This window comes from Erpetoichthys calabaricus, chromosome 6 (genome assembly GCF_900747795.2).
Source record: "Erpetoichthys calabaricus chromosome 6, fErpCal1.3, whole genome shotgun sequence".
Taxonomy (NCBI): domain Eukaryota; kingdom Metazoa; phylum Chordata; class Cladistia; order Polypteriformes; family Polypteridae; genus Erpetoichthys; species Erpetoichthys calabaricus.
In genome coordinates, this window is record NC_041399.2 from 217,465,302 (window position 1) to 217,493,212 (window position 27,911).

At 51.6% G+C, this 27,911-nt stretch overlaps 1 protein-coding gene across 1 annotated transcript in view; it reads left to right on the plus strand.

Annotated features, from left to right (window-relative positions):
- Positions 1-27,911, plus strand: part of kmt2ca (lysine (K)-specific methyltransferase 2Ca) — an 85,736-nt gene that overhangs the window by 44,234 nt on the left and 13,591 nt on the right. Inside the window, exons 14-37 of the mRNA XM_051929378.1 lie at positions 343-462; positions 734-850; positions 5,425-5,526; positions 5,609-5,713; positions 7,344-7,525; positions 7,613-7,777; positions 7,971-8,080; positions 8,356-8,424; positions 8,505-8,717; positions 14,560-14,688; positions 14,911-15,030; positions 15,113-15,243; positions 15,872-16,064; positions 16,143-16,247; positions 16,404-16,451; positions 16,606-16,743; positions 22,086-22,118; positions 22,206-22,325; positions 22,474-22,612; positions 24,328-24,539; positions 24,654-24,727; positions 24,920-25,108; positions 25,188-27,332; positions 27,578-27,873. Of these exons, the coding sequence (XP_051785338.1) occupies positions 343-462; positions 734-850; positions 5,425-5,526; positions 5,609-5,713; positions 7,344-7,525; positions 7,613-7,777; positions 7,971-8,080; positions 8,356-8,424; positions 8,505-8,717; positions 14,560-14,688; positions 14,911-15,030; positions 15,113-15,243; positions 15,872-16,064; positions 16,143-16,247; positions 16,404-16,451; positions 16,606-16,743; positions 22,086-22,118; positions 22,206-22,325; positions 22,474-22,612; positions 24,328-24,539; positions 24,654-24,727; positions 24,920-25,108; positions 25,188-27,332; positions 27,578-27,873 (5,255 nt within the window). The remainder of the gene's footprint in view (positions 1-342; positions 463-733; positions 851-5,424; positions 5,527-5,608; positions 5,714-7,343; positions 7,526-7,612; positions 7,778-7,970; positions 8,081-8,355; positions 8,425-8,504; positions 8,718-14,559; positions 14,689-14,910; positions 15,031-15,112; positions 15,244-15,871; positions 16,065-16,142; positions 16,248-16,403; positions 16,452-16,605; positions 16,744-22,085; positions 22,119-22,205; positions 22,326-22,473; positions 22,613-24,327; positions 24,540-24,653; positions 24,728-24,919; positions 25,109-25,187; positions 27,333-27,577; positions 27,874-27,911) is intronic.

Below are 27,911 nucleotides of genomic sequence, written 5' to 3' on the forward strand. Positions count from 1 at the left end.
CTCCAGTTCTGCTGCTTTTACTCACGAGCTTGTCTCCCATTTTGTGTTGCCTGTAGTTCTCGACACACATGCCTACCCAGCATGCCCCATTCTGTGCTCCTGCCATCTTCAGCGCTCGCTTGTCCAGTGCCGATGCTCTGGTCACCTTGAGTCTGTGGCCCACTCTGCCTTCTCCTTATTGTGGCCCCCTTGTTCCTTTGCGCTGGGACTCGAGGGGCAGTCCGGACCCCATTGACAGACAGCTGCTTCATGTTGCCTTTGTTGCTTTTGTTTTGCATGAAATTTTTATTTGCTGCCTTTTATCCATGTTTCCTTTTATTTTTAAAACCCGCCATGTCACAGGGAGCTTGGAATACCCATAACCTTGTGAGTTCGCCTTTATGGTCACCGGAGCGATGCGAAGGGTGGGACACCCCCAGGTCACGGCAGCCTTCGGCCAGCAACATGTGGAGCATCAAAGTGGTAAATGACTTGCATTACATTGTGGGAATTGTGTTCTACATGTGGGCCCGGGCAGCGTGCCGAGCCGAGGGCGCGAGTGTTTGGGGGGGGTTGGAAACGGGGGCTACTGACCTGCCGAGCTGGGGGGGCCGCAGGACTGGCTCTCATTTGCCGTGTCAGAAGGATTGTGGGATTGCGGCTGTAGATTTCCAGTCTTGCATGCTGGCCTTTCGCTCTGCAGCGGTGACTGTCCCATCCAGCCTTTTGAATTGACGTTGCACTTTCTTCACAGGGACGCGGCTCGGGGTTTCCTGGAAAGCGCAGGCCGAGAGGGGCCAATCTGTCTGGAAGAGGGGGACGAGGCCGGGCAAAGTTAAAGAATGGAATCGGCGCCATCCTAGCGCCAGGGGTAATGTCTTGTTTCACATTCGTGTGTCTAACTACCTGGGTAAGCCTGTGGCCAGGGCTCTGCTGGCTTTATCAGTGGCGACAAAGCATTGTGGGTGTCAGACAGGGACCTGGGACGTGGATTGGCCCTCATTGTTTATGCTGTAGCGCCCATCTTTGGGCCCTTGAGTGTAGTAACATGGCATCCAAGTGCCGACATAACTGCCACTGCCTCCTAGGCATGTCCTGGGGTTAACCGTGTGCATTGCCAAGGGCACAAGCGTTTTCTTGTGTGACACGATAGTTAAGTTTCATCTGAAATGTCCCCTTCAGGCCGTAGAACTAATGGGGAAATGGAGCTGCTGTTTGTCATTTCACGCGAGTCTTTAGATACAGCAAGCGTGGAGTTGCTGGGATATTTCAAATCACGCAGTCGTAAGGTCAGAGAAGAGCTGTGATTGGTGGGACTGTGATGTGCTGGCGTCCATTTCATTGGCCGTTTCTTCTTTCTAGAAATGAGACTCAATGTTAGCCAATGACTTCATCTGTCATTGATGCCCCTCTGTGACAGTTTTCACCCAACGTCAAGGAAAAGGCGCTTGAAACAGGTGACGTGAGACTCTGGAAGATACCGCTGATAGTCTGAAAATTAGAGCTATGGAAGACTTGTCGCGCTTCAAATTCGGTCAACGTCAGAGAGAACAGACACCAAAGGAGATAAGAATCTCAGCCATCCCAGCCTCATTTCACACACATGTCGCTGGTCTGCTGCTGGCACCTTTTGCAGTGACATGCCAGCCGTGTTATCAGCGGAGCCGACGTTGCACGTATACGTTTAGTTTCAAAGTTGGCGGTGTGATTCACTTCTCAACGTCACACCCTCCGTCGTCGGTCAGCCTGCGATAATCTTACTAGACTTGGAGTGCCAGCCAAGCCAATGCTGATGAGCAACGTGATGGATCTGTGGGCAGCTGACATTGGTGTGCTCGATGTGCGCCTCAGAACTGTCTGGTCATGTACTTAGTAGGGCAAGCAGCGCAGGTGAGGGCCGCCGTCAGGCCTGCTTGGTCCCGTCTCAAGTGTGCATCAAGCGCATAGCCGTAGAATGGCCGACGTCCTCCCAGCTCTCGCTTGTCCTGTTCGCTGTACCTTCATTGTCTTGGCTGATTCGTTTATGTTGTTGTGTGTACGTGTAGCACACTCGGACAGCGCAGTGCAGTTCGAGGCTTTTGTCTTTGTTATGATCTGACGTTGGTGTTTAATGTTTGATGTGAATTTGGATCCTGAGTTATTAATGTCCTCTGTGCTTTTCTACATTCACTCTCTCTCGTGCACCCCTGACCTTCGAATCTTGGTCGACAGCTTAAGTCGTGACACGTCCAGCTCCTGGTGGCCCTGAAGTTTTCCTTCACACAGGAATTGCACACAAACAGAATGAAGGCGCAGTGAGGCAGCGTAGATACGGCGTGGCGGACGTGGACTGAACCCCAGCAGCTTGTCCACAAGCACAAAACGATGCGGTACGCTAAGTCACAGTGAGGCACGTTCCACACACACACACACACTTCAACTGAGGGACACTAAATACACACATGGGGATGACAGACACCGGCACACCGCTCGCCAAACACAGCCACACGGGTCATTCGGCCAAGAAAAGCAAGCACGTCGGTCAAAACGCAGGAGCTGGCGAATCGGAGGGTGTGGAGAATTTCCACACAGCTGACCACATCGCCCTCAAGTCTTCTGCAATTCCCATCATGCTGTGCGGCGGGTGGACAGGTTCATCAACACCCACAGAGAGTCTCGGTGTGAGCGCCATGTCTTTCCTGAGCCCCTTGGTGACGAGTTTCATTCCCTCGCTGGACTGCACTTCTTATCTTGAGTCTGTCGTTGGTTACGTTTAGCCACATTGCTTTTGCCAAAGACACTTTTTCCCCCCTTTTGTTGCCAGTCACTTGACAGTTGCTGCTCAACTTCACACCCCATGCTGTACGCCACGCTTGGCGGTAACTTTGAGATGCACAGCCTTTGGTTTTTCACAACACTGCTGTCCGCCTGCATGTCGCCATTAAGCATCAACGGCCAGCATTAGCGGCATTTTGAGTTAAGCGAATACAGAAAATGTGGACGCGGTTTGAATTAAAACGACATTGTGACGTGGAGCTGAGCCGTGGTAGGACAGGCCGAGCCCCGAGTTCTTCTGTAGAATGTGACTGAAGCAAACCAACAGCGTAAAAGTAACTGCTGACTTGTGCAGGTGTGGGCGGTGGACGTGTTTGATAAGTCGGTGCTCATTCCGGACGTCCTCTACGGCCCCCTTTACGTGGAGCAGCGCTGTCAGAACACTGAGTGAAGCTTCGCCAGTTCTTGTCTGGCCTCGTCTCGCTGACCTGACTCGGCCTTTTATTTGAGGACCACTCAGACACCTGCATGGGATCAACAAATGCTCATCTTTGCCATGCCCTGGACTCTCTGTTGATACTCCCCCAGGACAAGGGGCCTACACATCCAAAAAAAGTTTATTGTTATAATGGTGGGCTACACCCCTTTCAGTCACCATTTATTTGAATATCTGCGATGTGGGAAAGGCGCTATATAAACATTCTGTAAATAGTGTGACCCACCAGGGTGCCTACAGCAGACGCAGACAGGCTGAGACACAAGTTTGCCACACAGCACGTCCCTTCTCTTTGCCAGTCCTTCTGCCTCCACTCCTCTTCATCAAGCTTCGTCCTTTCATTCTACCCCAGGGAGTGCTCCAGGTGTGACACCCACAGAACCCAACAGGGTTTCACCAAACTCCAACTCCCAGCATGCCCTGCAGGAATCTGCGGTGCCGCAGACGCGCTCTCTCTCTCTCTCTCTCCTGCTCCTTCCATCCAGGTGGCATCCCGGCCGGGTAGTGGCCGAGGCCGCCCGTCACAGTGGTGCTAACATTGTGATGACGCGGGAGTTCAGGTTTGATTCTGGAGTTTGCTTGTTGTCCCCACTGTGTGTGCGTAATGTCAGATGTTGTTTTAATAGCTGGATGTCACAACTGTGTCATTAATGTCGTCTTGTTCATTGCCCTTGCCAGAGGTCCTCCTCCCAGTTCAGGGAGCTCCCCAAGTGTGTCCCATGCTGCCTGTTACATCCACAATCTGAGAGGTCCAGCATTGGACATTAATGGCGTGCTTGTAGATCTTCAAACTGTCACCTCTGATTCTGTTGTTTGTGTCACAAACGCAGTTCAAGTGGGGACTTTAACAGAATTTAAAAATGGCCAAAGTAAGGATCCCCCAATTTAAAAAAAGATGCTTCCAGAGTTTCGATGGCGATGCCAGAGTTGGGCAGGTGACAAACAGTCAAATGAAAAATTTGTGCGGTGGGCTTGCGGCTCACAAACTAAAAGAAAAACCAAAGGATTTATTACAGTAAAACGTAGTGCAGGTTAAAGTGACAAATGACACCCGAGGGCACTTGCCCTCTGATTCTGCATTTTTGGAGGACACTGGAAGTGTCCCAATATCAGGAGAACATGGAGTCATCGGGCCCAGCAAGGAGGACGCACAGATGGACCCTACAAGGACTACGGAGTCTTCACACTTTCAGCGCTCTGAAATGTAACAGAAACGAAACACTAAAACTAAAGACAACAAACGTAAAACTAAGAGAACGCGCAGGCAGGGACTGAACAGGCCGCCAACGCTGGGCACACTCCATGTTCATCGCTCCTCCTGCTGACGTCGGCTTTTACTTGGAGACACGATGGCAGGCAGCAGTTCAAGGCTTGTCTTTGGGCAGCGGGCACACACCTGTCCAACGTCTGGCACCTGGCATGACTCCATGTGGGTGCCCTCCTGTAAAGCTCCTTAGAATGTGGGTTAGGTTTTGGCGGGGGTCCTGCCCCTTTCCTTTCTGTTCATTTTTCATTTTCCCGAGAGCTTTAATGTGTTCGGGGTGATGATAAGTGGGTACGGTTTCTTTATGTTGCCCATCAGGGTTGAGCTGAGGGACCACCCCCAGGTCTGTGCGGTGCTCTTTGGTTCGCTTTGCTGGGTTGTGATTTGAGGCCTGGTTGCTGTGCGTTGCCCTTTAGGCCGATCCTTTTTGACCTTTTATTTTCTTTGTGTTACTGTTGTTAATAAAATCCTCCTCTTTATTAATAAAGGTGCTGCCCAGACCTCCCTTCTTGTGAGACATAGTTTGAGATTTTTCAGCCTCTTCTCCATTTCCAAGTCTCCCAGTTTGCCAGGGTCAGGCTCCCCTGGGGTGAGACCCATTTTGTGCCAGGCCACTTAGGATTGTGGTGCGTATTTTGTGGGCCTTTTGTGCCATTGGTGTGGGTCTGCAGTCTTAAGAAAATGAAACCACTTGGCCTGTTTTGATCAGCTGCCCTCCGTGGTAGGTGGCACACAGTTGTCATTTGTGTTCCAGCATTAATGCCACCCCTGGTATCACTTTGGAGGCATCAGGCGAGACCTCCTCGCTTTATTTTAGAATTCAGAGGGCCGAGACTACATGTGCTCTGCCAGCCTCCGGCTGGTCACGGTCCTCGCTGTCGGGACTGTCCCCTTGACCCTCCTTCTTGAAGTCACCTGTCTCTTTTTGTAGGTGGGCCTGCTGGACATGTCATCAGTCAAGGACGAAGAAGAAAACTCGATGCACAACACAGTGGTGCTTTTCTCGAACAGTGACCGATTCACTCTGAAACAGGTGTGTGGACAGAGCGGACTCCTGTGGCTGGCGGTACCTGCTGGCAGCGTCAAATGACAGGCCTCTCTTGTTCTGATTTTAGGACATGTGCGTGGTTTGTGGAAGTTTTGGCCGAGGTGCAGAGGGCCGCTTGCTGGCATGTTCACAGTGTGGCCAGTGTTACCACCCGTACTGCGTCAGTATTAAGGTAAGTCCGACAGTCCCAGCTGGCCATTTGGTTTTGTAGCGTATTGCACGGCGGGTAAGGTCTGTGATGTTCAAAGGTTGGCCCGCTGAGTACAGAATGTGTGTTCTCCTGCCAGTTATTTGGTGTGACATCACCAAGGTGTCTGTCATGTGACCTGATGACAGCAGTAGTTTGTGACAGTTGGGCCAAGCTGAGCATGCATTGCTTCACCTGCAATGACAAATGGCACGCTTCTGTGTCTGTGTCATATCGGTGCCCTTTAAGATAGGAGGTGTCTTGGCTAAGCTGGCAGTTCCAGGACCACCAGGAGTGTTTAGCTGAGCAAACTAAGGTGGATTCAGCATTGTTGGATTCCTCGTCACGCTGGAGCTTCGCTCATCGCTCGAGTGCTTCTTCCACACCCCTAGCTGCATGTGTAGCATATGCTCAGCTTTCACGTCTCCATGAGGAGAGTGGCTTCTCCGTGTGCCCCCTCTGAAGAGGCCCCTCCAACGGTGCTCCACATGCAGAGATTGATGTGCAGGTGGCAGAAAGCTGAGGCCAGGAAAGCCCTTCTGCCGAGTAACGTCTCCACTTTTGTTTGTCTTTTGGCCTCCAGAGGCGCTGCTGGTGTCTTCGTTTTCAGGAGGAGTTGGCGTGGAGTTTAGACAGTGGTTAGCGGGAGGCAGACAGACAGACAGCCAGCCGACAGTGGTGCAGGTAGGAAGAGGAGTGGCGCGGCCAAGCTCAGTGTAGTGCAGGTACAGCTGGCAGGTTGAATGTGCAACTCCACCTCTCCTGGCTCTGGCCAGCAACATTGGCAGACATTTTGGAGAACAAGGTTCAGGTGAGTGTGCCCTTTCCTGCCGTTCCTGCTGCCCCGGTGCAAGTCACAGCAACTTGAGTGCCATGCAGGCATCTGACACTGTGCACAACTGGTAAACAACACCCTGATGGATGCCCTGCCCCTGTAACTCGGATGTCACCCTCTTGTGTTGAAGTCACAGTCACCTCCTGCAGAGACCACTCTTCACCGGTGATCAACTGCTGGACTGACCGCTCTCACTGCATGACACGTAAATGGAGAGCTGATGTGTGGCACCCTGCTTGTTCATACCATCGGCTCCGCTTTAGCACCAAAGGTGGACACAGATGTGATTTGAGGTTAAATTGCTGGGGTTAACCTTACGTAGAAGCTACAGAAACATGGGACTTCCACCTGCACACTTCTTGGTGTCACAGCGATGCCAAGGTCAAAAATGGCTGTACAGACCAAAGGGCACTAACAGAGTTTTGCTCTCACTTGAGCTGCTGCTGCCGGCTTGTGCTGAGTATCCTCTCCATAGGCCCCCCAGACACAGAGCTATGGCTGGCACAAGCGTGTCATGGTCATCACGCGTGTCTACTACGCCTACCGTGGCCTCGCAGCATAGGCTTTCTGTTTGCCCGATTTCATTGGCGTGTGACAAGGTGCCACTTCAAAAGGTCTCTTGAAGGTGACCTCAGGAGTGCTCAGGCCTTGACAGAGAGCCCACGGAAAGGGGCAACACGTGCCCACCTCATGACCCTCATCCTCGGCCTGACCGTTTTCAGTTCAAGTGTCATTGCTGGTGGTGATGGGCCCTCACAAGTCTGTTTGTCTCTCTCTCAGATCACCAAGGTAGTGCTGAGTAAAGGTTGGCGATGCCTGGAATGCACGGTGTGTGAGGCTTGTGGCAAAGCCACAGACCCGGGGCGACTCCTGCTCTGCGATGACTGCGACATCAGCTACCACACTTACTGCCTGGAGCCTCCCCTGCAGACGGTGCCCAAAGGTGGCTGGAAGTGCAAATGGTGAGATGGCTGGGTGGTGGCGCTGGGCCCAGTGGTGCACCTGCTGTCTGTCGGAAGGTTTGATTGTTATCCCTCTCATCTTCACAGGTGCGTCTCCTGCACACACTGTGGTGCCACATCTCCGGGGCCAAGGTGCGAGTGGCAAAACAACTACACGCAATGTGCACCCTGTGCCAGCTTGGCCACCTGCCCAGTCTGTTGCCGCAATTATCGGGAGGATGAACTGATTGTGCAGTGCCAGCAGTGTAACAGGTGGGTAGTGTCTTGTTGGCACCGGTCTGGGCTGGTGAACTGAGAATGGAGAGTGCCGGAACGCTGGCGTTACAAAGTGCCCCGTCCAGAGTGACTGTCTCTAATGTTGAGCAGCACAGGCGATGCAGACGGACTTTACAAATGTGACGACTCCTGCCCATGGCTGATACGCCTGTTTGTCTCGTTTCTTCAGGTGGATTCATGCCTGCTGCGAGAACCTAAACAGTGAAGAAGAGGTGGAGGCCATTGCTGACATCAGCTTTGACTGCACTATGTGCCGAAATTTCAACGTCCAGGCTCATGGTAAATGTGCATCATGTTTGTTAAAGGTCTTCTGGGTAATGGACATCACACCCTGGCCATCTCCTTTGGCAGCAGAAAGAGCAGCACGGAGTGGTGTTCCATGCAAAGTGACTCAGGAAGCCATGTGGGTCCTCTGATTCCATATTCTTTGGCCCTGGCACTTCATCTCTTACAGCCTGTGGTGGCGAAGGGGGGTAGAGTAGATTGCCCTCTGACATCAAGGTGGGGCCGCCGCCACAGAAAGTGTGATGGGCTCTCTTGTCTTTGATCTACAGGGCAGATCCAAGAGATGATGGAGTCCTCGCTGACTGCCCAGATGGTCGCCAAACTAAAAGAACAGCAAGGTAAGTTGGAACTGGGATGACATTTCAGCCTGCCTGGCCACTGGCCGTTGGTCTCTACTCAAAGACATCCTCCTCTGTAGAGCTGTCGCGGACGTACACCCAGGATGGCGTTTGTTTGACAGAGTCGGGACTGACGCAGCTCCAGAGTCTGACAGCGGCGATGCCACGACGAAAACGCCCAAAGCCCAAGCTCAAGCTGAAGATCATAAACCAGAACAGTGTGGCGGTGTTGCAGACTCCTCCAGAGCTTCAGTCTGAGCACTCGAGAGATGGAGACGTGGATGATAGCCGAGGTAGGCCTGGGGTTCTTTCTGGATTGTTCCAGTTAATGTTCTGAAACCTTTTGTGACCCTCAACAAGTTGTGTGGGCCGCGGTGTGCCGTCAGATTTGCACAAAATGGATCCTGCCTTGTCGCTTTTGGTGCGTTGTCTTGCACGTTGGTCCACGACAAGCAAACATTGGTTTTGTTCTTTAGTGGACACTGCTACACCACCACTGAGGTTCTGTTGAGGGCTAAGGGCATCTGTTCTGTAGGACAAATGTGACTATTTAGGAGAAGAAATGGGGCGGCGAGGGTACAAACATTCAAGCAATACGACCACTGAATATCCAAAGAAAGAGAAACCTAAACGGCAGGGAATACACCCGCGTAGAAATAACAATCGATTGTCTTAACAAATATGAAAGGTGGAAGGGAGAGGATTACAAAATGAGCAGAAAGACAACGCAATTATAATGGAGGGGCGGGTGGCACAGTGTGCCTCATTGAGGGAGCCTGTACAGCAACTGGGACTGCTGGTGTCACTGGATTTGTGGTGAGGCCGTTTGAATTCTCCACCGTAAGAATCAGAAAACCAACCAAAGAGTTGCGACTCGATGAAGAGTTGAGCAATTCCAAGTGGACATTGAGGGCAGAGTGGAGAGACGCACACACACACACACACACTGCATACGTCAAGTGCATGAAAGTCTAGTGAAGCAAGGGGGCCTACTGAAAACGGTCAAGGAGGCGTAGGAGAAGAGTCATGGGAAATGAAAAACGCAGATAACTACGAGATAAGTTCAGTGGCACATCAGGAATTGCTCAAACAATATTTAGGGATCTAGAAGTGAAAAGGTTAACGTCAAGTACGCTGCAGTCACTGAAGGCCTGATTCGACATGACCGTGTGGGTCATTCTCTCCTCATCTCTCGCTTGGGCACATTGTGGCGTCCCAACCAGTGACTTAACTTTGTAAGATCCGATGGAGAGTCTCCGTCCAGCACGGCCGTAAACTGCTCTGCTCCGTGATGGCAGCCAATTGGCCTGTTCATTCAGTTAGGCCTTGGGGCAAGTGTCTGAGGGTCTGAGTGTCTGTTCTGCTGCTCTCAGGTGGTCCAAGAACAGACATGTGACTTCATCATCCCAGTGTAACACCAAGTCAGTGAAGCTTCAGGGATATTGAGCTGGCCAGTTAGGAAGCACAAGCGATTGTGAATCATCTTCACCTGCTTTGGTGCAAATGAAAGTGACGAGAGGCGACCTGGAGAGGCCAAAGCAAGTCACCCCAAAAAGGCAATGGGGGTACAGACAGTTGCTCTCTCCTTCTCCTTCCTGACAGATTCTTCACTAGTGTCCTTGTCACTACTGGTAGCTTGAGGTGGTACCCACAGCCAATTCAGATGGCACAGGTGGTCCACTTCCTCCAGGATGGCACATCTACATCTGCCGTCACAAGGAGGTCTCGGGAACATGGAGGAGATACCCGGAGACGGGCCATTACACATGTAGAGCCAAGGGGTGGTGGGGGGGGGGGGGGTGCATGCGGGCCAGTCAGTGTGTGATTTGGAGATGCACACCAGATAAACGCACGTTCAGCCGTGTCACTTGGATTGTTACTTTGACGCAGGTTTGTGCCCATTGCTACGTTCTGAGCCTTCTCGGTGCTTCTGGTACCGTTGTGTTCTTTTGAATGTTTGAAACTCTGTGAGTGTGGGAAAGGCAGTGTGACAATTAGCCGTGAGCGTCAGTGGGCCAAGTTCCTCCAAGTTTTCAATCTTTGTGATCCTAAAGTAGGTCGTTACGATAGCGGCTGACGAGAAGAATTCCTAATGAATTGCAGAATTCCAGTATTTGAGGGTTTCTCTAGTTGGCCTCTTTCTCCTGCACGGTTTGGCTCAAAAACTCCTCCGCACATCGTCCTCTCATATCAGGCTTAACTTTCAAGTTTGAGATGTTTCCATCCTCAAGAAACTGTGACACACAAACACACCCTCGTCTAGATGTCGATGTTTTCATTATCGGGGACCCTAAAACGTCGAGATCTGTCAAAAACTGGAGCTGTCACTCCTCCCGCATAGACAGACGATAGGTTCTGGTGGAGGAGGACGCCAAGCCAGAATGATGACATTAGAAAAATAGGGATTTGAAATTCCATAGGAACCTTCATGTTGGCCAGCAGATGGCAAGCATTGTCTGGTTAAATGAAAAATGAACCATATTGGTGAGTTAACATACCACAGGTGATCAGGTAGGAATGGCTTCAAGAAACCAAACTGAAAAAGTTTGATTGATTTTAACAAAGTGAAGCGTCAGATGACACTTACCTTGAAAATGAGCAAGCTGTTCATGCAGTGCCCTGTGAGGGGCTGGCAGTCAAACTCCATAAGACGAGAGCCCCTTTAACTCCTCCTCAGCCAATCACATGGCACGGTGACCTGGATGTTTCCAGTCTTAACAGCCTGAGTGTAGAGGTGAGGCTTAAGGATGGCAGGGAAACGTGAAACATTAGAACACTCTAAACGAGAACAGGCCATTCAGCCCAACCAAGCCCACCAGTCCTCTCCACTTACCTCTTCCAAAAAACATCAAGTCGAGTTCTGAAAGTCCCCAACGTCTTACTGTCCACCACACTACTTGGTTGCTTATTCCAAGTGTCTATCGTTCTTTGTGTAAAGAAAAACTTCCTAATGTTTGTGCGAAATTTCCCCTTCACACGTTTCCAACGGTGTCCCCGTGTTCTTGATGACCTCATTTTAAAGTCACCGTCTTGATCCACTGGACTAATTCACTTCATCATTTTAAACACTTCACTCAGGTCTCCTCTTAATCTTCTTTTGCTTAAACTGTAAAGGCTCAGCTCTTTTAATCTTTCCTCATAACTCACCCCCTGTAGTCCCCTGTAATCAGCCTAGTCGCTCATCTCTGGACCTTCTCTAGTGCTGCTATGTCCTTTTTGTAGTCTGAAGACCCAAACTGCACACAGGACTCCAGATGAGGCCTCACCAGTGTGTTATAAAGCTTGAGCAGAACCTCTTGTGACTTGTACTCCACACATTAAGGCGCTATATAACCTGACATTCTGTTAGCCTTCTTAATGGCTTCTGAACACTGGCTGGAAGTCGATAACTTAGAGTCCACTACGACTCCTAAGTCCTTCTCATAGGGTGGACATTGTGTATTCAAACCTCACATTTTCACTTCCTATGTGTAATTCTTTACATTTACTGACATTAAATTTCATCTGCCCAAGCCTGTCTGCTGTTCAAGTCCTTCTCTGATGATATAATGGATTCCAAATTATCTGCTACTCCATCTATCTTGGTATCATCTGCCAGCTTTACCAGCTTGTTCCTTATATTCCTATCTAAAACATTTATAGATATTAACAATAGCGGCGGCCCCCGCACTGCCCCCTGCTGGTCACCACTCTTAACATCACCCAGTTCTGATGAGGTTCCTCACACCATCACTCTCTGCTTCCTGTGTCTGAGCCAATTCTGCACCCATCTAAAAACATCACCCTGACCTGCCACTTCTTTTAGTTTGATGCCCACCTCTCATGTGGCACCTTATCAAATGCTTTCTGAAAGTCCACATCAATAATCTCGTCTGCTCCACTTTGATCATATCCTTTTATTTCTTCCTCATAAAATTCCAGCCTGCTAGTAAAACTCAACCTCCCTCTTCTGACCCCACACTGACTGTTCCTAATATCTCTTGTCCTTGCCAGGTGTTGCTCAATCTTCTCCTTAATAATCCCTTCCATTAATTTTCCTGTGATGTTTCATGTTAAGCTTACTGGCCTGTAGTTACTTGGCTCTGCCCTGTCACCCTTTTTATATAATGGGATGATATTTGCCATTTTCCAGTCCTTCGGAATCTCTCCAGTGTGCAGTGACTTCCTAAAAATATGAGTCAGTGGTTTATATCTGAACTTGCTGGCCTCCTTAAGAACTCGAGGGTCAATATGATCTGGTCCTGGTGATTTGTTTGATTTCATCTTATTTAATCTGAGCAGCTCTTCTCCCTCTCTAATTTCCAAATCCCTCAGTACCTCCTTAGTAGTCCCTGTTACTGCTCTGAGGTTATCCACTTGTTGACTTGTGAAGACCTCAGAAAAATGTGAGTTTAGGGCATCCGCTATTTCACTGTCTGTATCTTTTACTTCCCCTTTACTATTTCTGATGCTCTTCACCTTCTCCTTGACTGTTCTTACTATTTAAAGAATCTCTTAGGGTCGTCTCTCTCCTTATCTGCTCTATTTCTCTCCAACGGTCTTTTAGCCTCCCTGATATCCTTCTTGATGGTTGCCCTCATGTTCTCATACGCTCTACGATTCACTTTGCACTCATTAGTCTTATTTGCCTTATAAAGCAGTTTTTTTCCTTTACAAACTTCTTTTTCAAGTCTTTGTTAATCCACTGTGGAGATTTTTAGTTTCCTATTAATTCCAAATGTAGGTCTGTGTCTGTCCTGCATTACATTTCTAAACCTGTTCCAGTGCTCCTCGACTGTCTTATCCCAGTCTATTCTACTTAGACTTTGGTAGGCTAATTTTGAGCAGATGTGACAAAGTTCAACTTAACAATTTTAGTCTTTGCATCTGCACTCTTACCAAACACAGAGTATTGTATGACATTGTGGTCACGTGACCCTAGTGGTCCAATCACCTCGAGACCCTCAATTCTATCCCGATTATTACTAAACACTAAATCCAGACAGGCGTCACCCCGTGTTGGCTCTTTAACGTGCTGTGTTAACAAACAGTCGCTGATTACTTCTACAAACTCCTGCTCTTGTGCTCCTCCATCTGCCAGGTTATCCCAGTTAATATTCATATAATTAAAGCCCCCCATGACTGTAACATCTCCCAGTAAACTTGCCTTTCTGATATTACTAACAAGATGTGTGTTGAAATGACTGCATTGGGGGTCTCTAACACACTCCTACAATAAGACCCCTTTCCCTAATATTTTGAAGCAGCAGCGGCGGCGGCCAAGTTGTTTGTTTAATTGTTACTTTCCGCAGTGTCATCATGTCACAAACATGACTTTGGATGACAAACTGAAACTGAAGAGCCAAACTGGCAGCATCCTGCTCTTGGGCTGTTCCTGTGCCATCGCCTTTGTTGGCAGCTCTGAACATGGCAGTCTCTCCTGGTAATTGGGTTTGTCTCAGAATCCAAGTGGCTACCTCTGCAAAACAAACACACAAGTTTTGCCCGAGTTGCTTGCTCTTTGTGTTCATATCAATGCATCGTTGGTGAGAACGCGTGTGACACTTTGTGGCGATTTTCTTTCTTCGTTCACACAAATGGTAACTCGTGAAATTCCTGGTCTTGACTGGGAAAATTGTGGAGTTGGTGTTCCTGGAATTCTTAGCTCGCCTTTGTTCATACATGGAGGGTGGTGGTCGCTCTGGCATTGTGTGCCATTTTCTAGCTTGCTGCAGGTGTGCCAGTCACAGGACGTATCAATCGTACACATTCATGTTCCAAGTCTGCCTTACCTGAGACGTGACCTTACAGGTGGTGTCAAGGGATTGAATGAATGCCGACAGTTTGCATCCCTTTGACTCGGGTCGCGCAAAGTGCTCTGCCAGTCTTGTGGCTGGCAATCCTTACTGGCCATCTATTTATGCTGCACCAGTCCAAGTGGTTTTTGAGGAGCGTTATCCCCGTCTGTGTACCCGACTGAAAGCTTTGCCATTTCAGCGGTCAGACTGGTGATTTTATGTCTGTCGTTTTCTCAGAACTACTTGGGTAGCAATGACGCTCACGCCTGCATGGGCCTAGAGAACATATTCAGCCCAGGGCACCATCATTGTTACTGCTTCCTATTGCTGCTGCTTACTTTGTCCTCTCTATAAACAGAAGGAGAGCTCTTGGACTGTGACGGAAAATCCGAGTCAAGCCCTGAGAGAGAGCCTGCTGATGATGACGCTAAGGGCACGGAGGGTGTTGATGGGGTCAAGAAGAGAAAGAGGAAGCCATACCGACCCGGTAGGGATGCTAATGAAGAGTAACAGGTGGCAGTAGTGCCATTGAAAGGAGCGCCCGAGTGCTTCTGCATCATCAAGTGTACAATAAGGTAGCAGAGGCCGAAGCCTAGCGGTACACTGGCGTCTGCCCACTCCTCACCTACTAGTTCACTTTCACAGTTATCCCCCATTAATTTAGCTCGCCCCTCATCATGCCTCTTATTGGCTCCTCTTGTGTCCTCAGGCATTGGGGGGTTTATGGTTCGCCAGAGGAGTCGCACTGGCCAGGGGAAGGCAAAGCGGCCGCTCTTCAGGAAGGACTCATCTGGCTCAGTGTCTGAACAGCTAGTGGGCAAAGACGAAGGTAGGGGTCTGGTGAGTGACAAGTGGGCAGGTCATACCCTGCAAACAGCCACCTGATCCGGTGCACTTGTGTATCCTTCCAGCCTGGAACGAGACGTTGCCTGATATGCCAGGTGATGAACTGCTGCCCGGGTCAGAATGCCTAGAGAAGACAAAAAAGCGGTACCGTAAAAAGAAGAACAAACTGGAGGAGACATTCCCGGCCTATCTGCAGGTAGTTGGGCTAGTGGAGGCTTGGGTGGGCACACCTTTTCATTTCTGTTCTTTTCTGTCTGATTTCTGTTTCGTATCCCGAGGACCCCCCTGTCTCCATACTTCTTGACCTCAGTGATGTGCTTCAGCCGTTCTCGTGATGTGTTCTGTTTTGTTTCTGCTCCTCCAAAGCCCTCCTGGCGTTTTCTTTCTTGCTAAATGGGCAGCTCCTCTTTTCTCCTTTCTTCCTGATGGTTCCCTTTTTGCTCAGTTCCATTCATTGTGATTGTCTGTTTTTGGCCTACCCTTGATCATCCTTTCTTTCACCGATCTCTCTCTCTCTCGTAATGGTGACACTTTGTGACTCCCAGCTCTCCCCTTCTTTCCTAATCCTTGGCAGTACCTCCTCCATCCCAACTTTAGGTTTCTGTCCCTGCTTGGTTTGGCTCGACCTCCTCTTGAACCTCGGTCATCTCGGCTCTGATTCCAGGGCCTAGCTTTAGTTCTTTGCCATTCCCCTTTGCCACCCCATCCCTTCTTTCTCTTGGTCCTGTTCTGACACATCGATTAGCTGGTCATGGACCTTATAAGAAACAAAATGAAATTCAACTGTGCCATAGCTTCACTTTTGTGCCTCCTCTTCACCGCAGGAAGCTTTCTTTGGTAAAGACTTGTTGGACACAAGTCGTCAAATCCGGTTGAGTCTGGATGCCTTGTCAGATGAGGATCCAAATCACATGGACAAGAAGATGGCAGGGGTCAATCCCAACTTCCTCGATCCCTCTTCAGACCCTTTACTAAGTTCTGCCACCACATCCGTTTCAGCAAGGCAGCAGTCCCGAGGTAAGTTCCCGCTGCTGCGTGGACTGCCTTGACATTGGTGACCGTACACGTGGATGTGACCTTGTGGTTGCTCTGCAGTGAATTCTGCGGAACCCCTGGTAGACCTGTCCGAAGTGCTCACGACAGACGACGACCTCCTTGGAATCCTATCTGACGAGCTGTGCAAGCCCTCTGCGGATTCAGGTATGTGTACCGCCGCCGGTGGACCCTGCTTACCCATCTGGCATTCGGCTGTCCGCTCTTCGTGGACTGCTGTCCTGTTGGCCGCTTTGCTTCATTTGTTCTTTCTTTCTTTGCGTGCATTGTATTCATCCTTTTTATCTGGTTTGGGTCCCGTAGGTCTTGATTTATGCCCTTTCCATGTTGGCAACTCGCCCTCCCCATTTGGTAAGACAGCGTTCCAGGGTTTCGGCGTGTCTAGAGCTAGAGTGTCTAGAGTTGTTGCCCCCTGCTGCATGTCTCCAGTCTCATTTGCTGTCACCTGTGTCGCTGCCTCTCCAGCTCCTTTCCGGGTCTCACTGTGTCTTTCCTCTTTCCTAAGCTGCTTTGGATATGGGCACCGTCCCAGAAGAGCCCCAGTCTACAGCCCAGCAGAGTGCCCAACGTGTCGTGCGGCCCCTGACTGACGAGCCTCTGGATGGGATTCTCAGCCCGGAGCTGGACAAGATGGTGACCGATGGTGAGTTGCGTCTTTGACATCACTACATGCCAGTGTCGTCTGTGGCCTGGCATTCAGTGACTGTCACTTTTGCTGCCCCATTGTTTGTCCTGGATGCTCTGGTTTGTGTGTTCTTTTATCCAGTAGTGTGACAAGATGACACAAACGGTCTGTGCTGCAGTGACGCTAACAGGTGAACAATTGTCATGACTTTAATTTGATGTTGTGCCCTCCTTACTGGTGCTGGGCTCAGACCAAGGGGCAAACTTTCAGAAGGAGCATTTCAGAGCCAAAGGAGCGCAAGGCCATTTATTTTGCCGCCAGTTGAAAACCTGAGCTGAGCTCCAAATTCACGGCTCTTTAGGGTGTAAAGTGAAGACATCCTTAAAATGTACAAGGCTTCTGGCCAAAGTGGAAACCGAGAATAAACCCTAATGTCGCTGTCGAAGCAGAATTTTAGAAAACCCCCCGTCGCTGTGGTATACAAGCCAAAAAATCAAAGTGCGGAAAACCAAGCAAGTGCCAGCGTGTAATCGGAAATACAAGTGGGCAGAGCAGCACAAGATGGCCTGCGCTCGCCACCATGCTGTGGACCGTTTAGGCCGACACTTGCAGTAGTTTTTATTTTTTTTTCCCTGTTCTATTGGCCAGCAGTCTCTTCACAGCGAGTCCCACTGGGCTCCTCGAATCCAAATGTGTGAAGTGCAAAGAGCAACTGTCTCAGTCGAGCCGCAGGAGAAGTCTGCCAGCTCAAGTAACCGATTGAACTTCTGACTGTGACGGCAGGCCCGCTCCTCGTCAGCCCCATTGCAGTACTCTGGGGGACCCCCAGCTCTTGGTGGTGCAGTGCGTATCGATTCTTAGAAACCGATTCAGAGACGCGTCTTCAGAAAAACGGGAAATCCCAACAACGTGGTGTGTAACGCATGTCAGACCCGCCCTTGGGGGGCACCAGGGGGCTCTGCAGGGACCGCACAGCACATCCGTTCAGGTAAACTCCACACATCCAACCTGCTTGGCCAGATGCCGCGGCCTGTGAACTGTTTGAGTAAATCTGATAAGAGGACCGATGTGAAGCTCAAACCTCTTCAACCACGTGGAGCGCCAGGGTGCCGTCTTTTGACCACTCGTCTTCAGCTCCTTGATAACACTTGGTGATCAGATGTGATCTGCGGCCTGCGTTCAGCCATTTTATATCGGCTGGTGGTGGTGGCCCCGATGCGTGTGAATGCTGTTTGCAGGTAAAGTGACCCCTCGGGCCCAGGAGGAGACCCTCTACAGCTACTCCTGTCACATCGGCCAGGTTACTGAGGCTCTGTAGACCGTGCACTGTGCGCAGCCAGTCTCTGTCTATAGAAAATCCAACGCACGTCTGTCTGTCTGTCTGTCTGTCTGTCTGTCTGTCTGTCTGTCTTTCATGGATATACAGTGCATCCAGAAAGTATTCCCAGCACTTCATTACTGTTTCCACATTTTGTTATGTTACAGCCTTATTCCAAAATGGATTCAATTCATTTTTTTCCTCAGAATTCTACACACAACACCCCATAATGACAACGTAAAAAAAGTTTACTTGAGATTTTTGCAAATTTATTAAAAATAAAAAAACTGAGAAATCCCATGTCCATAAGTATTCACAGCCTTTGCCGTGAAGCTCCAAATTGAGCTCAGGTCCATCCTGTTTCCCCTGATCATCCTTGAGATGTTTCTGCAGCTTCATTGGAGTCCACCTGTGGTAAATTCAGTTGACTGGACCTGATTTGCAAAGGCACACACCTGTCTATAGAAGGTCCCACAGCTGACAGTTCATGTCAGAGCACAAACCAAGCATGAAGTCAAAGGAATTGTCTGTAGACCTCCGAGACAGGATTGTCTCCAGGCACAAATCTGGGGAAGGTTACAGAAAAATGTCTGCTGCTTTGAAGGTCCCAATGAGCACAGTGGCCTCCATCATCCGTAAGTGGAAGAAGTTCGAAACCACCAGGACTCTTCCTAGAGCTGGCCGGCCATCTAAACTGAGTGATAGGGGGAGAAGGGCCTTAGTCAGGGAGGTGACCAAGAACCTGATGGTCAATCTGTTAGAGCTCAAGAGGTCCTCTGTGGAGAGAGGAGAACCTTCCAGAAGGACAACCATCTCTGCAGCAATCCACCAATCAGGCCTGTATGGTAGAGTGGCCAGACGGAAGACACTCTTTAGTAAAAGGCACATGGCAGCCCGCCTGGAGTTTGCCAAAAGGCACCTGAAGGACTCTCAGACCATGAGAAAGAAAATTCTCTGGTCTGATGAGACAAAGATTGAACTCTTTGGTGTGAATGCCAGGCGTCACGTTTGGAGGAAACCAGGCACCGCTCATCACCAGGCCAATACCATCCCTACAGTGAAGCATGGTGGTGGCAGCATCCTGCTGTGGGGAACTGGGAGACTAGTCAGGATAAAGGGAAAGATGACTGCAGCAATGTACAGAGACATCCTGGATGAAAACCTGCTCCAGAGCGCTCTTGACCTCAGACTGGGGCGACGGTTCATCTTTCAGCAGGACAACGACCCTAAGCACACAGCCAAGATATCAAAGGAGTGGCTTCAGGACAACTCTGTGAATGTCCTCGAGTGGCCCAGCCAGAGCCCAGACTTGAATCTGATTGAACATCTCTGGAGAGATCCTAAAATGGCTGTGCACCGACGCTTCCCATCCAACCTGATGGAGCTTGAGAGGTGCTACAAAGAGGAATGGGCCAAACTGGCCAAGGATAGGTGTGCCAAGCTTGTGGCATCATATTCAACAAGACTTGAGGCTGGAATTGCTGCCAAAGGGGCATCAACAAAGTATTGAGCAAAGGCTGTGAGTACTTATGGACATGGGATTTCTCAGTTTTTTTATTTTTAATAAATTTGCAAAAAACCTCAAACTTTTTTCACGTTGTCATTATGGGGTGTTGTGTGTAGAATTCTGAGGGAAAAAATGAATTGAATCCACTTTGGAATAAGGCTGTAACATAACAAAATGTGGAGACAGTGATGAAGCGCTGGGAATACTTTCCGGATGTGCTGTAGATCGGGTATTTTTCTAGAATTTGCTTGAACATTCCAGTTGATTTTACAACTTCTCTGATCACGCTAAGAATCGGAGTTCGCTTGCAGGAGTGAGATATTCGCACTAATCTGGGACAGAGGCTGTGGGCCGAGGGGGAGTGTGACGTCAAGAGTGGGGAGCCAGGTGGGCAGGACCCTCCTCGCTGTCCTGTTTCACCACTCCGCGGGTGGAGCCACGGGGGACGGCTAGTAGACGATAAAAGGAAGAAGACCACCGCAGACAGAATGTACCCTAACTGCATGCCAGGCCAGTCGGCAGTGCGCTGTGCTGTCATTTACAGAACCAGAAGATCCGGCTGCTTGTCTTCTGTCCGAGGGGTTCACATGGCGGTCCTGCTAAGCGTTGCAGTTCCTGGGCATGTGATTGGTCAGTTCTTGTATGTTTGAAGTGTTTTCTTTGGTCCTCTGTGTGCAGAGTGATTTCCCATTCAGTACTTGATCACATTTGGCTGATGTTTTAAACGGCACATTCCCTAAACCAATACGCGTGTTACTCGTAAGCACATACAGACGATGAGCCCCTCTTCAGATCTCTCTGTGCCCCCAGCCCTTTGCCCACTTCAGTTTGTATTGCTTGGGAAATGCCGTCAGTTGCAAGACAAGTAAAAGAAAAGGAGAAGGATTTGGTGTCTGTCGGCTTTCACACGACCCAAGTGAGCACCCTAATCGGAGTCTTCATCCTGGGACTGATGGTTGGCACATCTTTTTATTAATCGTGAAGACCAGCAGCTTGGCACCATGTGGTGGAGCACTCGAGATGGGGCCAGGCTGTCTGTGGGTGACAACTTGACTGGAAGGTGGTGTTAAGAAGAGAAGTCCTGTGGTCTAGCAGCAATCCCTGCAGCAGCACCATGAATAAACTGACAAGTCCCCCAGAAGCCACTGGAGTTGGGTTTTGAACCTTGTGACACTTGTGACCGCAGCAGGCCCTTCAGCCCAACAAGCTTGTCCATCCATTGTGAATGTCTACCTGCTCAAAGTAAATGCACAACGTAGCTTAGAGAGTGTTGTGCTGTGTGTGTCCAATGGCCAAGTTGGCCTCCAGAGTTAAAAGGTGACAGGACGTGGCACCTGTCTGCGGCATCCCTCCCAGTTAGTAACATATTAGTAACAAGTAGTTCGTTTCACTTGGAGACCCGACTAATTAAGGACACTAGAGGTGAAGCTTCATGGAGTGTGGAGGTAGACCATCTTCTCACAAGTCAAAGTCCGTGTGATGTTTTCTAGCGACATCTCCCAGTGGCAGCGGAGATCTTCTGAGGGACACAGAGCTCTGCCATCTGAAGTCGATTTGGTAACTAATGAACTAAGCCGTTCGATGCCATATCACAAACTGGTGTTGTCACATAGTGTGCTCGGTAAAGCGCCATCACCCATGGCTGCATCTGCACTATGGCAGGTGTTAAAGCCAGGAATGGAGAGGTGAGGCCCACTGCTCTCTCTCACGCAGTTCAGAAGGTCAGACAGACATTACATGTGCCGCGTGGCAGGACTTGGCCTGAGGAACAGGTAGCAGGTTTGGTTTTAGAAATGAAAGTTAAGATTTGAGATCCAGCTGATGAAGTGATGAAGGACTCGGACTTCCCTCTGGTCAGCACACTTGATGTCTGCTGTGTGTTTGAGCGTTGTGATGCCGATGTTCTTTACGTCCGTTGTCTGCCAACATTGCCCTCCCCGTGTGCCACGCTGTCTTGTAATCAGTCACTGGAGGCCTGCACATGCTGAACTCTGGGGTGCACTCTGAATGGGACAGGCGTGTAAATCTGACGTGACCTTGAGGCGATAACGTCATCCCACATTACTCCCCTACGCCTCGTTGGACAAGTCAGCCGTGTATTGAGACATTTGTGGGCCCCTTTGGCGAGTGTGAGTTTAAAATGTGCACAAGCGCCTTTCCTGTTGTTTATCCCGTTACTCTAATATTAAATACTCGGACCTGCTGGGATTATGAAGGACTCAAGTTTGCTAAACTCAGCTCATTTTGAAATGCATTCCCGACGTGGTCTGTGGTCCACAGTTTCCAGATGTTTTGGTGAATCCCGTTACGACGTCCGCATGCTCGTCCAGATCTGACGAGAGGTCTCTCAACACATCCTCTCATTTCCTGTTTCTGTAGTCTGCCATCTTTACTGCCAGCTCCTCAGGTTTCAGTCCCGGCTTGTTCGCTGGCCGTAGAGTACTGGCGTTGTGATCAGACTGTCACAAGTGTGGGCACAGTGGTGGGCAGTAAGCGTCTTTCATTTCTTGACTTGCTGTTTGTCCTCCTTTTCAGGTGCAATTTTGAGCAAGCTCTACAAAATCCCAGGTACGTATCGGTGGCCTGTCCCTGTGCTGTGGGCATCGGAGCAGTGCCAAAGCCAGTGAGTCACGGGGGCTTTTGTGTCTCCAACAGAGCTTGAAGGCAAGGATGTTGAGGAGCTGTTCACTGCGGTGCTGAGTCCGACTGCCAGTCTGCACGCCCAGCCACCTCCTTCCACCCCACTGGCTCCTGCGCTGCCATTGCATGGCCAAGGTATGTCTGCACTTGTTGTGGTCACTTCCCACATTCTGTGCTGGTCTTGGGGCGGTGCTCTGTGCCACCTCCTGGGTAACGGTGGGGGCCAGAGAGCGGAAGGAATGGCCAAGACGCAAGGCATCTGTCTCGTGCTTTTTCTTTTTAGGAGATGCTTTGTTCCCCAGAGCGCCTGACATGAACGGTCTGATTCCACATTTCCCGGTGGCAACCATCAACCCGCCAGGGGCCTGCATTCCCAACAACTTTGCTCACATGCATCGGCTTCCTTACCCCGATTCTGGCAGGTAAGACAGGAAAATAAATGAACTCCGAGAATTGGTAAGGGTGTCGTAAGACACGAGCCCCATTGTGAAAGTGAGGCTGGCTTCCGTGTAACGCGCCATGTTTCTACCACCTGTGGTGCCCACACATGTGAGAGGGGCTCTGTTTTAGTAATGCATCCTTCACGTAGAACTTTAAGAAAGTGCAGGTTTAAATCACTGCCCGGGCACTGCCACTGTTGGCACAGGTTTCTTTTCTCCCACATCTCAAAGATGATATGCAGGTCACTTTGGTCCAGTGCGCCCGTAAGCATGCCCTGTTATAGGCTCGGCCCTCTGCTTCCTCCTTTTGTGTTTAGTGCTGCCAGATAGGCATTGGGTCCCTGTGACCTTAATTAGAACAAAAGGACGGGCATGTTGGACATCACTTTAGCAGCACCATGCCAGGGGGAGAGGCCCTTGTTGATGTGGTGCCAGTTTTGACTTGTGGCTGTGAATGGAGTTTATTTACAGCACGCCAGTGGGACGAGGCACCTTCCACTCCACGATGTCAAAGTCCTGCTCTTCCATCACGTGCCATGTGTGGTGGTGGTGCAGAAGGACCGGCCGTGCTGTGCATCACAGCTACCTCGCCTTGCCCAGGTTGGTCACCACAAGCGTTTATGCAGGCCAGTGCCAGTGCCAGCGCCAGCCTGTTGACATTTTTACACTTGACTTTACAGTAATGGGGACTGAATTCGTGTAGCAGGTTAGGCACCCAGAACACTTTGGCAACATTTTAACAACACCGTGACAGGACCAAAAACCAGTTGCCCATTAAAATCGTGGTGGGGTATCATGCCATCCCTATGGAGGACTGAAAACGTCCTCTTTTAGCTCCCTCTGATGGCGCACCGTTCTGTCCCCCTGTCTGCCATCTTAACCTGCTTCTCCAGGGCAGGCTCATGGGGCAGCTGCTGCCTATCCCAGCGATCAGAAGGCGCAGGGCACGCTGTTTAGTTCCCCTCTGTCCTGACACGGCTGCCATTTCTTTCAACCTTACATCGACTGTGGCAGTGTCGTCGTAACTGAGGGTGACGGACAGCACATACGGCGTTTCCCACAAGCCCGGTGATGTCTTTGAATGGCAAATGTAGAAGCTGGCATTGTAACGAGCTGCGTTTACTTTGAACCCCCGTGAAGCGCCCGTGCCAAACACGCCACACACGCCGCATGCCCCTATACGTTTAACACAAGTCCGTTTAGGGGAGTTTTCAGCCGTAGCAAATTCGCATGACTTGCTGTCTATTGGACGATGTTACTGTTTAAATCCCCGCCCCTACTCTGAGCTCCGCCTTCATGAGCGCCCGTCTAGTTGTTCCCCCACTTCGCTGACGGCGGGTGCCCTTTGAGCTCGGCCTCATGCCTTTGGGTCACATGTCAGGCCAGAGAGCTTGCCAGTCTAAACTGGCAGAATGAATGCCAGGCTGGTTCACAAGTGTCCTTATTGTAAGGTGCAGGTTTCCGTGAGTGACACCAGAATTCAAGATCTTTCAAGCAGTAGAGGAGATGTGCTTGGTGCTTTGCTGCCCACAGAGTTTCCCAACGCAGTAGTACAAGTCTGCGGCCAGCTGCTCTGTTGGTGGGCACGTGTACCCGGCTGCCCTAGGTTCTTGGTTTTGTAAAAATGAAGTTCATCGGCTTGATTTGCGCCTGCGGTGAATTTTCTGTAATGCTGCTTTCTCTGCTTTGTGTCTCAGGGACAAAAAGCTTCCGTTTAATCAGCTGGTCAGTGAGCCCATGAGCACTTGGACAGCCCCGGCCGTGGCCGACGGAGAGACGGACAACATGTCCAATGCCCAGAGGAGCACGCTGAAATGGGAGAAGGAAGAGACGCTGGGCGACATGGCCACTGTGGCGCCAGTTCTGTACACCAACATCAACTACCCAAACCTTAAAGAGGAATTCCCAGGTAAGCTCGCGGACCAAAGCTCGCTGCCTGGCAGTGCCCTGCAGCCTGCTGCCTAGTCTCGGAGGTCTGGTGCCTTCACCTAAACTGTCTCTGCACCTCCCTGTTGCTGCACAGAGTGGTCCACGCGAGTCAAGCAGATCGCCAAGCTCTGGAGGAAAGCCAGCTCCCAAGATAGAGCCCCTTACGTGGTGAGTGCGCTGCGCCCGTCTGAAGGTGCCAAGCAGGGTATGCATGTGCACGTCTCGGAGGGCAGAAGTTGGCGTGGCCAGAAGCTGTGCCCCTGAGGCGTGTTATTGTGTGAAATGTACGATTTGTTATGCACTGGGCACCGTGCCGTTGCTCTTCCAAACTTCACGTTTCATCTTTTGTATCGCTGGCAGCAAAAGGCCAGAGACAACCGGGCAGCACTGCGCATCAACAAGGTCCAGCTGTCCAATGACTCCCTGAAGAGGCAGCACCAGCACCAGGAGCTCGTCGATCCTGGCCTGCACATCGACTCGGAGCTGCTCCTCAAAGACCCCCAGAAGCACAAAGAGTCGGAGCACGAGCAGGAGTGGAAGTTCAGACAGGTGGGTGAGCGGCTCGAGAGACGACAACTTCATCTGTGGCGGTGCCCCCCGTGCTGACTCGGTCTTTATGCTTCAACAGCAAATGAGGCAGAAGAGCAAACAGCAGGCTAAGATCGAAGCCACCCAGAAACTGGAGCAGGTGAAGAGCGAGCAGCAGCAGCAACTTCAGCAGCAGCAGCAGCAGCAACAGCTGCCCACGGTGGGCAGTGAGGCCCCCAGCAGTGGCCACCAGAGCCCCCTCACTCCGCAGCCAAACAATGGGAGCCTGTCACCAGCTCAGCCAGTGCTCTCCAAAGACGGCTTTGCCCACCCTCAGCTCTGCACCACCCCCACGCCGGCTGCGCCCCCCGATGATGTTTTCCTGCGGCCCCAGGCTCCCCCCCCCACGCCTACCCGGGTGCCAGCCCAGGACTCCTTCTCGCAGCCCCCGTCACCTCACGTGTTTTCACCCGGCAACTCCTCCGGTTCGAGGCCCGCATCGCCTTGGGATCCCTACGCCAAGATGGTGGGAACCCCAAGACCACCTCCTGCTGGGCCTGCCCCCCCAAGGAGGAGCTCCGTGGACCGCTGCACACCTCCATCAGCTGCTGAAAGAGGCCGACCGTCCCCGGCCCACGACTCCTTTGGGTCGCCGACACCTTTAGGTGGCGAGATGTACGCCAAGCCCCCCGACACCCCCAGACCAACAGGGGCACCGATGAGGGGAAGTGTTGGCGTCGAGAATGCCGGCGATGCGTCGAGCAGGAAATCGATGTACAACCGCGTGCCTCAGCCCAGGATGATCCTGTCGGACCCCTACAGCCGCCCACTGCTGGCCTCCATTCCGGGAAGCAACGAGTCTGGAAGCGACGCTCTGTTTAAAGCTCCTCGGCCCCCACTGGTGTCCCAGGACCCTTCGGGCCCCAGAAGTCTGCTCACACCCCTCGGGCAGCAGAACGACCTGTGTGGACCTCGGCCCTCGGTGGGGGAACAGTTTCCTCAGGCCCCCCGGGTCCTACGCCAGCCCCCAGGAGAGCCCTTTTCCCAGCCCCGAGCCGCACATGACCCTTATGCCCGCCCCCCTGGCACTCCGCGACCCATTTCCGATTTGTATTCCCAGTCTCCGTCTGCTTCTAGGCCATCTTCCTTTGACCCATATGCTCAGATGCCACCCACATCCAGAGCACCCAGCATGCTTGCTGCTGACCCTTACTCGCAGCCACCCGGGACCCCCCGGCCAATACAAAGTGACCCTTACTCGCAGCCACCCGGGACCCCCCGGCCAATACAAAGTGACCCTTACTCCCAGCCACCCGGGACCCCTCGGCCAGTACAAAATGACCCTTACTCGCAGCCACCCGGGACCCCCCGGCCAATACAAAGTGACCCTTACTTGCAGCCACCCGGGACCCCCCGACCAGTACAAAATGACCCTTACTCCCAGCCACCCGGGACCCCCCGGCCAGTACAAAATGACCCTTACTCGCAGCCACCCGGGACCCCCCGGCCAATACAAAGTGACCCTTACTTGCAGCCACCCGGGACCCCCCGACCAGTACAAAATGACCCTTACTCCCAGCCACCCGGGACCCCCCGACCAGTACAAAATGACCCTTACTCCCAGCCGCCCGGGACCCCCCGACCAGTGCACAATGACCCTTACTCTCTGCCGCCTGGCACACCCCAACCTCACCCGCCTCTAAGACCAGTGTTAGGGGACAGATTTAGCGAGTCTTCGGCCGGAGCCAGGAGCTCGGACCCTTACTCACAGCCCCCTGGAACGCCCAGACCGGTGGCAGGCGAGCCCTACTCTCATCCTCCCCGAGCACCCCGTTCCATGCCAAATGACCCTTATGCCCAGCCCCCTGGGACCCCGCGACCTGTTGCGTGTGAGGCTTTCGCCAGGCCAGTGGCCACACGACCTGGGCTGGTACCAAATCAGGATTCCTTCTCGGCAGCAGCCCAAAGCAGAGGGGTGGGCATTCAAGACGGGTTCCCGCAGGCTCCTGACGCCTGCCCGCCAGTACTCAAAGTGCCCGGCAAGTGTGACGAGCCATTCTCAAACCACGACCCTTATGAGCAGCAGCCGATGACCCCTCGACCCACACCTCCTGGGCGCTTGCCCACAGATGCTGAACTGCCAGCTGCCAGCCAGGTGGGAAGCTTTGTTGCACCCTCCGCACAGAAGATGCCCCAGACATTGAGTGAGACCCCGCCAGCCGAAAACGAAGAGAGGCTACGCCAGGTAGGCATGGCTGTGTGTATGGTCTGGGTGGCAAGGGTTGAGCAGCTTTGGTCTGTTGAGTCTGTGTGTGTGTGTGTGAATTGTGTGAGTGAGCGCGTGTGTGCATTGGCATAATGCTGTGTGTGAGCGTGCACGTGTGTGTTGGTGTACATGCTGTGTGTGTGTGTGTGTGTGTGTGTGTGTGTGTGTGTGAGTGAGTGTGTCTTTTGGGGTTCATTCCCGATTCTCGCTCCGCTCCTTTCCAGCGACTTCGGGAGCTCATCCTCCGGCAGCAGCAGCACAAGATCGCCGTCCGCCAAGAGAAAGGACTTCAAGATGCAGCGATGCCCCTGGCACCGGGGACCCCTCACCATTGGTCACAAGGCGACTCGGGTTGTCAGGAGGACCTCTTCAACCGCCCTCCGCCCCCGTACCCCGGGACGATGAGAGGCACCCCCAGGTTTCTGGGGTCATTCGCCAGCGATCAGAACGGCTCGTTTCCTGCAGAGGGTCACTTTGGTAGGCCCCCATATCCGGGAGATGTGAGACCCCATGGAGCGAGGTGAGTCCCCCCCACCCCCCGCCTAACAGGTGAGGCGG